Genomic DNA, 8,395 nt, shown 5'->3' on the forward strand with positions numbered 1-8,395 from the left:
CTAAAACTATGAAGAGTGGCTTACTTGTTTTAGAGGTGCCTATTTACATCAATTTCTAAGATGTCTTGTTAAATAATTTTTTGATAAAAATGCAATAGACACCTCAAAAAGATCTCTCCATATATAATATATATATGTTTTTTTTTAATTAGTAAAGGCAGAGCTGAGTTTTTATATTAATTATGGATAATTACAGTACTAACATAGCTAATTGATGAAGGATCAAAAAACTTATTGTATGCTTCTGAAACCATTCTCAGCACTTTCGAGAAAGAGGGTTTCCAAGCAAACAGAAAACTATATGCATCATCATCTATCATTCCAAAATCTAACAAGTTTATGTCATCGAGGATCATATAAACTATAGAAAGTTTGAATAGCAAATTCTCAACTGCCAAATTAATAGAGATTTTAACCATGATTATGTAGCCAAAAAATGAACTATTATCAGTGTCTAGCGATAAGCAACGAAATGTCTTAAAAACAAAACCAAATTAAGAAACCTAGCTTTCAATTTCATCCAAGAGCTCGGTTGGAGAAGAATTTCTCACTCTCCCACGACCTCTACCTGAAGGACAGCCACGGCCACGGCCACGACCAAACCCATATATTATATATATATTAATTAAACCATCAATAGCAATTTACAAATCTTCAAAGTAAAGCCTAAAGAAATGTCCGTTTTTCCTGTGTTATGTCATGTCCCATGGTGCCTTGAATTGAATGAAGGCGAATAAGCTACCACCAAAGGTAAGATATAAAATCACACATTGAGACGAAAATTTGCAGTCGCACGGTACTATTTCTGAATTGTTGTTTTGGGTACTCATTGCCATGGTGGATTAATTATTTATTTAAATCCATCGGATTGTAGAAAAGTATTACAAAGACTTTGGTTGTAGAAGATCTGAAATAGTTTTTAATAACAATATTTTTTTTAATTATAATTGATAATGCATATTATTTTGCAACATAAAAAAATTCACTAGAATTGATTTGAAACTCTAAATATGTTTATCATAATTAGAAATACTCTAGGAAGTTAAGTGTCCATAAATATGAAGCCTGACCCATGGTATCAAAACCAGCTAAACTTCATGGTTTGAAACTTTGAACTCTCAGTATGCAGAGATTGCTTTTCGTCATCATATTTGAAGGCTGATATTAACAGACAGCCTATTTTCCATCTACATTAGTTGATCTCACAGTGTACTCTGAAACAAGTTTGGCAAATGAAGAAAATTTGTTCTCCAGTAGTTTACTTGGAGAGTCATATTCAACAATATTTCCTGATTAAAAACAAGAATTCAGCTCATAGACTAAGCAAAAGAAGAGGGATTTGCAATCTCAAACATAAGAAAATAGAAGGGTTAAGATTTGATACCATCACTCAATACTAGGACCAAGTCACTATCACAGACGGATGGAATTCGATGTGCTATGGTGATTACTGTGCAATCAGAAAATTGGTTCCGTATAGTTTGTTGAATAAGCCCATCAGTTGCAGTGTCCACTGAAGCAGTTGCTTCATCCAGTACCAATATGCGGCTTTGCTTTAGTAACACCCTTCCCAAGCACACAAGCTGTCTTTGCCCCATACTCCAGTTCTCTCCATTCTCAGTTACTGCAGAACAGATCAGTGCAGTACATTTAATACATTTATCCTAAGTGAGAATATAAGCAGTAGAATAAGATGCTAAAAGGATTCTGTGTTTCCCGTTTCAAAATTATATGACAGGAAAGATATAAACCGAGAGAATCAAGCTTCTCCTCTTTAGACCGGACGATTTCCCCTAGCTGGCATTTCTCCAAAGCCTGGAGCATGGGCACAAACAATGTAAATATTTAGTAACAGAAAGCCCCACTTTCATACTTTTGAGCACTTATATTCTTTTGTCCAAGAATAAGAGGAAATTAAAAACCAAACATATATAACCCACCTTCCAAATCTGGTCATCTGAATAGTCTCCCAATGGATCTAGATTATTCCTTATAGTGCCTTCAAACATTGTTGGGTCTTGTGGAATGATGCTTAGTCTGGATCTTAAATCATGCAGGCCTATTGTTAAGATATCAATTCCATCAATAACTATTCTGCCTCCTACTGGGTCTACAATTCGAAAGAGTGATTGAATCAGAGTAGATTTCCCACAGCCTGTCCGCCCTACGATGCCAACCTTCTTCCCTCCAGGGAAAGTGCATGAAATTCCTTTTAACACAAGTGGGAGATGTGGCCCATAACGCACCTGATCGTGTGCATCAAGTTTAAAAGTTGAATAATGAATGAGAATGCAATAACTAGTTGACAATCGTGAAAACTCAAAGATTGTTACTAACCTGAAGATCGGTGATATCAATTGTTCCTCTTGATGGCCAGCAAGAATTTGGTCCACAGTTGTCTATGATCAATGGAGGTTCACTAGGTATGCGTGAGTACTGCACTATTCTCTCTACAGAGACCATATTGTTTTCCAAATTATTTAAGTGCCATATCAGCAAGGTTTGTGTAAGGTTCAGAGAAAGACCATATGTTATTGCGAAACCTGCAATGGCTGTTAAAGTCGCATATAGTCGGTCAACTTTCATGAATCGTGGTTTCTATCTTGCTTGTTCAAATTAGACCTATCAAGAATAATTACTTCCCAAATCAATGTCTTTCTACTTACTGGGATTAATTACACTTTCTGGCAAGCAAAGAAGGAACACCATAGTGAACACAAATATAAGATTTGATAAAAGATCTAACCGAAAGCAAAGCCACTGCGTGGCCCCACTCTTGTGGAATCTGGTTTTAGAATATCCATCAAACAAATGTAGATTTGAATTCATGAATGGAGTCTCCTGGTCAAAACTCCTGATTGTAGCTGCTCCGGAGATTGATTCTGCAAAATGTTGTATGATAGGAGCCTTACAAACTCCAATTAACCTAGAAAGTTCTCTAGATGTCACTATGTAATATTGCTGCATGAATGAAATAAAACACATTTAGAAATATATATTTTGTCTGTAGTGATCAGAACTCAAAATCATGAAACAGAAAATCATATAAAAAAACATTACTCTTAGTAAAATCTGAAATGTAATTCTTACACCTGATATTATAGCATTTTTTTCAGTAAATTGTCATTTCTTTCTAGACCTAGCTTTCAGATATAAATATTGACTGCCCCCTCTCTGTTTTTTACCAGAAGGATATTTTGCATGAAGGTGAAAATCAATGTGAGAGACCATACCTGATACCATAAACAAATTGCAAGCACGGGTATGAACATAATAAAGACCTGCCAAGCAACCTGAGACATGACTGCAATAATCCCCAAAAGCTGTATAAATGTAAAAGCTACAGATCCTAGTTGAAAAGGAATGGCTTGGTCCACCTGACTCTGATCATTTGATGCCTGCCAACATGAACAAACAGCATTCGCTTTCTAGCTTCAAATATATTTCTCTTATTTGCTATTAAAATAGGATACAACAGTAAAATCTACTGACCCGATTCAGTATACGGCCACTAGGAGTTGCATCGAAGAAGGACATCGGTGCCCGAAATATGCAGCTGTGCATTTTGCTAAAAAATTGTTTGGCACTTTCAAATCCAGTTAGACAAAGCAGGATAGTCCTCACAAGTATACATAATGAGCTGCATAATGCCAAAGTTATATAAACCAGAATGAGGAAGGACTTGGTAACAGGGGGCCTTTGTTCTTCAGTTAAAGGTGTTGCCCATGCCATCCAGTAATTGCTACCTATTTGGAGTAGCTGATATACTATGTGCGCCAATAAAATGATAGGAATCAAAACTCCTTTGTATGCAGCAGTAATGTAAGACCAGTACACCCACATACTCACCCTGCCTTTCTCCCTTTCTTCTTCTTGCACAAGCTGTGAACTTCTGTCTTCTTTATCTTTTTCATTCTCTTTCTGATCTTTTGATTCAATCTCTTCATATGCCTTTTCTGCTTCCTGGAGCTGTTCATGGTTAACGTCTTCCACACTAGTCTCGTTATCAACAGATGATCCTTTAACGGGTACCTGTGATGAGAGGATCTCAGAGTTCTCCATGTCATCGATGGATTTCAATGCTTTCTTATGTGCACCCACCAATTCGTCAAAATGTGTGTTTGATTGTAATATATCTTCATATTTTCCAGCCTGGGTAATCTCACCATCTCGCATTACCTATAAGAAAGTTTAATAAATACCAGTTGTCAACATAGTTATATTTTATTCTATTTGAACATGAAATCTGAATAGTGTTTAAAATTGGAATAAAGTTCAAACACACCAGAATAAGGTCAGCTGCAAATAAAAATTCGACTTGGTGTGTGACATAGACTACAGTTTTTGAACCCAGAATACCAAGTAGACATTCCTGTAAAAGAAGAAAATAATTTTGAGATATTTTGGAGTTATGAACATGAAACAGTAAACTACACATTAATTATATTAATACATAGTCTATTTTCTGCTATTCAATTTGATAACTAAGTTAACAAATTCAAGAATTTATTTCTTATAAAGACTAAAATAAGACCGGCTATTTTAGTTATTTTAGTTTGTGTAAGTGTTGGTTTTCTTCTATTCAATTTGATAATTAAACTAAAAAATTCAGAAACCCATACCTGGAAAATGTGTGTCCCTGTATGTGCGTCAACAGCACTGAAAGGATCATCGAAAAGATAAATGTCGGCATCTTGATATAAAGCACGTGCAATCTGTATCCTTTGCTTTTGCCCTCCACTCAAATTTATTCCTCTTTCTCCAATTTCTGTTTGGTCCCCATAAGGAAACAATTCGAGATCTTTTTTAAATGCACAGGCCTGTAGTACACTCTCATACCTGCTTTTCTCCAATTCCTTCCCAAAGAGAATATTGTCTCTGATTTTTCCGCTTTGTATCCACGGCGTCTGACTAACATATGCTTTGGTGCCACTTATCTTGACAACACCTGATATTTTGGGTATTTCCCCTAGTATACAGGATAGGAAGCTTGATTTTCCTGAACCAACGGTTCCACACACCGCAACCTTCATGCCTCTCTTTATATGGACATCTAAGCCTCTTATAGTTGGAGTAGGTACTGCAGGATCCCAAGAGAATACCCCTTCTTGGATCTCAATTGCGTAGTCAGTTGAATTTTTGGAGACTTTTTCTACTGCATCTTGTTGCAGCTCTTCTTGCTTCAAAAAATTATCTACACGATCTAATGACACTTTGCTTTGAGCAATCACAGATATTAAGTCAGGAAGGCCGGATATGGGTTCCTGGAGAATCTGGAAAGTTGCAAGTGCAGAGAGAATTTTACCTGTTGTTAAAGGCACACCTAGTATTACGCATGTACCAAAAGTGACAACAGACACAAATGTAGGCGCTGCCCAAAAAATAAATGTTGTCCCAGAAAGTGCATAAAAATACTTTTTCAGCCAACTACATTCTTCCCCCCTCAATGTTTCGAGTTTCATGAGAAATCTGGACTCCCAGGCTTGCAATTTTAAGATTCTCATATTTTTCAGTGTCTCTGATGTAGCCTTCATCCTTTTGTCTTTTTCTTCCATGATATTTTTATTATACTTCTGTTGCATTTTCACTAGTGGATAATTTGCCATCATGATTAGCACTGTGGCTGCCACTCCTGCAAGAGAAGCCAATCCCAAATTCTGATAAAGAATAACCAGGGCCAGAAGAATTTGCAAAGGTAGAGCCCAAATGTCATGAAGATACCAACTGAACTCTTCAATACGCTGAGCATCAACGCTCATGTAATTGATTATCTCACCACTGGTATGATCTTGTCTTGACTGACTGGAAAGCATCAAGCCTTTCTTGTATAAAGCAGCTGTCAGTGCTGCCCTAACACATATGCATATGTGAACTGTAGTGAAGGTCCAATGGCATTGTGACAGAGAATTTACAAGCTTTGCAAGAAGAAATACACAAGCTAGAATAATGCCTTCACTAGCAAACTGTTCCTTTTTAGCAAGACACTGAACAAAGTTATTTATAAAGTAAGGACCTACATATGATGTACAAGACGTTATTAATAACAGCAATCCTGTAAAGAGTACATCCTTCAGATCAATGAGAAACAATATTTTTGCTATTGATGAGCCACTGCCTTTGGCATCTAATTGATTTCTAAATTTACAGTAAACATGGTCAGCCTTGTGAACATCTGCAACTTGGGGTACATCATCTATGTCCAAAGGCTTCTTATGGCCAACATCAAGGAGAGGCTTCATCCAAAAAAATGACATCCGGCTGAGAAAGCTTGCTGTTGCATAAGGAGTGACTTTTGGCTTAAGGTTTTCAGAATTTTCTGGAATATCATTTGGCTTAAGGTTTTCAGAATTTTCTGGAATATCATTTAAGAGAGGTTCTTCAATGCTTTGAGTTAAGGAGCTCTCGCCAGTTCTGCCACAAAAACTGGCATAACTCAAAAAGGCTGAAAGTAGGAGAGCCAGAATTTCAACCACAATACTGAAGGTAATGTGATTTTGTTCCCTCATCTCATGAATATTGAGGAATAAGAAGAATGCATAAAGAATCAACAACAATATCCACCACATCCGAAGCAAAAGTGGAAACTTCTCATTACTTTCTTTCGTAAGGGAGTAATATGCATAGGCTAAGATGATAGCCCAAGCCATGGCCTGAAAAACATACTCTCCTTCGGCTCCAATATCTTTAGGCCTTGCCCTTAGCCACCAATATAAAGGGCTCCATATTCCAAGTATGCAATACAACACTGATAGAGATACACAACTAAGTAGAGCCAGTTTATGCGTAATCCCATATTGCAACTTCTTGGAATAAGTAGGTTTCAAAACAGAGGATCTTGGCCTTTGTGTGCAAAATCTACATCTTTTCCAGAAAAAGGGAACGATAAGACTAACAACAAAGACCATGTGAAGCGCAATTGCGAGTACATGCCTAATGTAAACTCCAAAGATACTATCTGCAGGTTCTCCCCGATACTTATTTTCGCCTAGCCCCAACAATTGCTTTGCCCAAATGGACTCCATCACTGCAAGCAACGCAGCAACTTTGTCACAGAATTGTTCTTACGGTGTATATATATATATAAAATTGAATCAAATATGGACTGGTCCTTCAGAAGAGATCAATAATTTAGCTGTAAAGCACCCTGCAACAAATGGGAGGTCTTAAATTCAATTCTTAAATTTAACATCCTATCCGAACCCAAGTCAGCAGAACCTAACTAAGCTAGAATTCCCAAGTGCCTGTAGTAGAGTCAGGAAGATGATGAAAACTGAGCTAGATCCAAACAAAAGATTAATTGGTCCCAAAAAGACTGGTATCTCAGTGTTAGAGCATCGGACTAACAAAAGAGAGATCATAAGTTTAACTCTAATTAATCCATGAAAAACTCAACCATATTGCTAAGATACAGACATTATGTCAAAAATAAAATCAATCGTTCACTTACAATTTTTGGCGGCAATTGCCATGAGCTGCTCCCCTGTTGATGCTGGTGGTGTTGGCATGAGCTTCCCTGTTCTTTGAATTGAGCTCTTCTATGTTGGATTGGCATTATATAACATTTACCTAGAATTATGGAGACATTGGTTGTAGATAAATGAACAGAAATGGGAATCCCCGTCTCTTTCAACATACTGTGAAAAAGAAGCAGGAACAAACAATTCCATGCCTCTCAAAATTCAAATTGTCAAACTGATAGTGATAGGCGAAAGAAGTTGTGGCCTGCACACCAAGCAAAGGATGAGAGGATTTATTGAAATTCACAGTGAGAATGGTCAACACGGGAGGCAGGCAAATGTGGAAAACTTAATGAGCAAGAAATTGAGGTCTCCAGCTTTGACGGGTAAACAGCGCAATAGTGCAGGTCCTCCATAGAGAAGTCAAGCAATTCCAGTATATTTGGATTGTACTAGACAATCAGATCTTCTTGTGTAATGGGTATTGTCAATGTCAATGTTTTTGTCGAGTATAATATGTGTTTAGTATAGCAGTAAATAAGTGGGACTCTTATTTATTTATTTATTTTATAAATAAAACTGTGATATACAAATTATATTTAAAGATTTAATTATTTATATTTATTATCATAAATTTCATAAAAATAAATTATATTTATTGGTTAAATCTTTTAAATTGTAAGATGATAAATAAATTTTGTGTAGTCAAAATAGATTTCATATTGAAAAAAACATTAAACAATAATAGACAATAAAAAAATCATTAAGTAGCGATAACTTGTACAAAAGAAGATATAATAAGAAATATATTGCAAATATTATGCCACTTTGAGGGGCAACCTCTTAATTCACTTTGAGGGGGATACCTCCAATAGTCTTCACCAAGAACACAATAGTCAACATGGTGATGATAACTAACCTATACCTCCTATATACAC

The 8,395-nt window shown here is 36.3% G+C and overlaps 1 protein-coding gene across 5 annotated transcripts; it reads right to left on the reverse strand.

The window, feature by feature from the left end:
• Positions 1-991: 991 nt before the first annotated feature.
• On the reverse strand, positions 992-7,879 carry LOC131054350 (putative ABC transporter C family member 15). Of its 5 annotated transcripts, XM_057988839.2 has the most exons (12): positions 7,448-7,867; positions 6,339-7,024; positions 4,623-6,302; positions 4,286-4,372; positions 3,493-4,179; positions 3,234-3,398; positions 2,667-2,961; positions 2,338-2,552; positions 1,941-2,246; positions 1,752-1,815; positions 1,385-1,624; positions 992-1,289 (listed from the first exon to the last, which is right to left on the reverse strand). In XM_057988839.2, exons 1-12 carry the CDS (start codon positions 7,503-7,505, stop codon positions 1,177-1,179), a joined length of 4,596 nt encoding a protein of 1,531 aa, XP_057844822.2. In that variant the 5' UTR covers positions 7,506-7,867; the 3' UTR covers positions 992-1,176. The 5 variants fall into 5 exon arrangements, with proteins under 5 accessions (XP_057844822.2, XP_057844820.2, XP_057844823.2 ...); XM_057988837.2 differs by having other exon boundaries at positions 4,623-7,024; XM_057988840.2 differs by having other exon boundaries at positions 4,623-7,144.
• Between the last annotated feature and the right edge of the window lie 516 nt (positions 7,880-8,395).

The sequence above is a fragment of the Cryptomeria japonica genome, chromosome 3 (assembly GCF_030272615.1).
Source record: "Cryptomeria japonica chromosome 3, Sugi_1.0, whole genome shotgun sequence".
Classification (NCBI taxonomy): Eukaryota; Viridiplantae; Streptophyta; class Pinopsida; order Cupressales; family Cupressaceae; genus Cryptomeria; species Cryptomeria japonica.

Coding starts and splice junctions, on each gene's coding strand:
- LOC131054350 (XM_057988837.2), bottom strand. CDS start 7,505: ATGCCAACACCACCAGCATCAACAGGGGAGCAGCTCATGGCAATTGCC. Junction 7,025..7,447: donor GGCAATTGCCGCCAAAAATT/GTAAGTGAACGA, acceptor CGTTGCTTGCAG/TGATGGAGTCCATTTGGGCA. Junction 4,373..4,622: donor CAGGGACACACATTTTCCAG/GTATGGGTTTCT, acceptor CTTCTTTTACAG/GAATGTCTACTTGGTATTCT.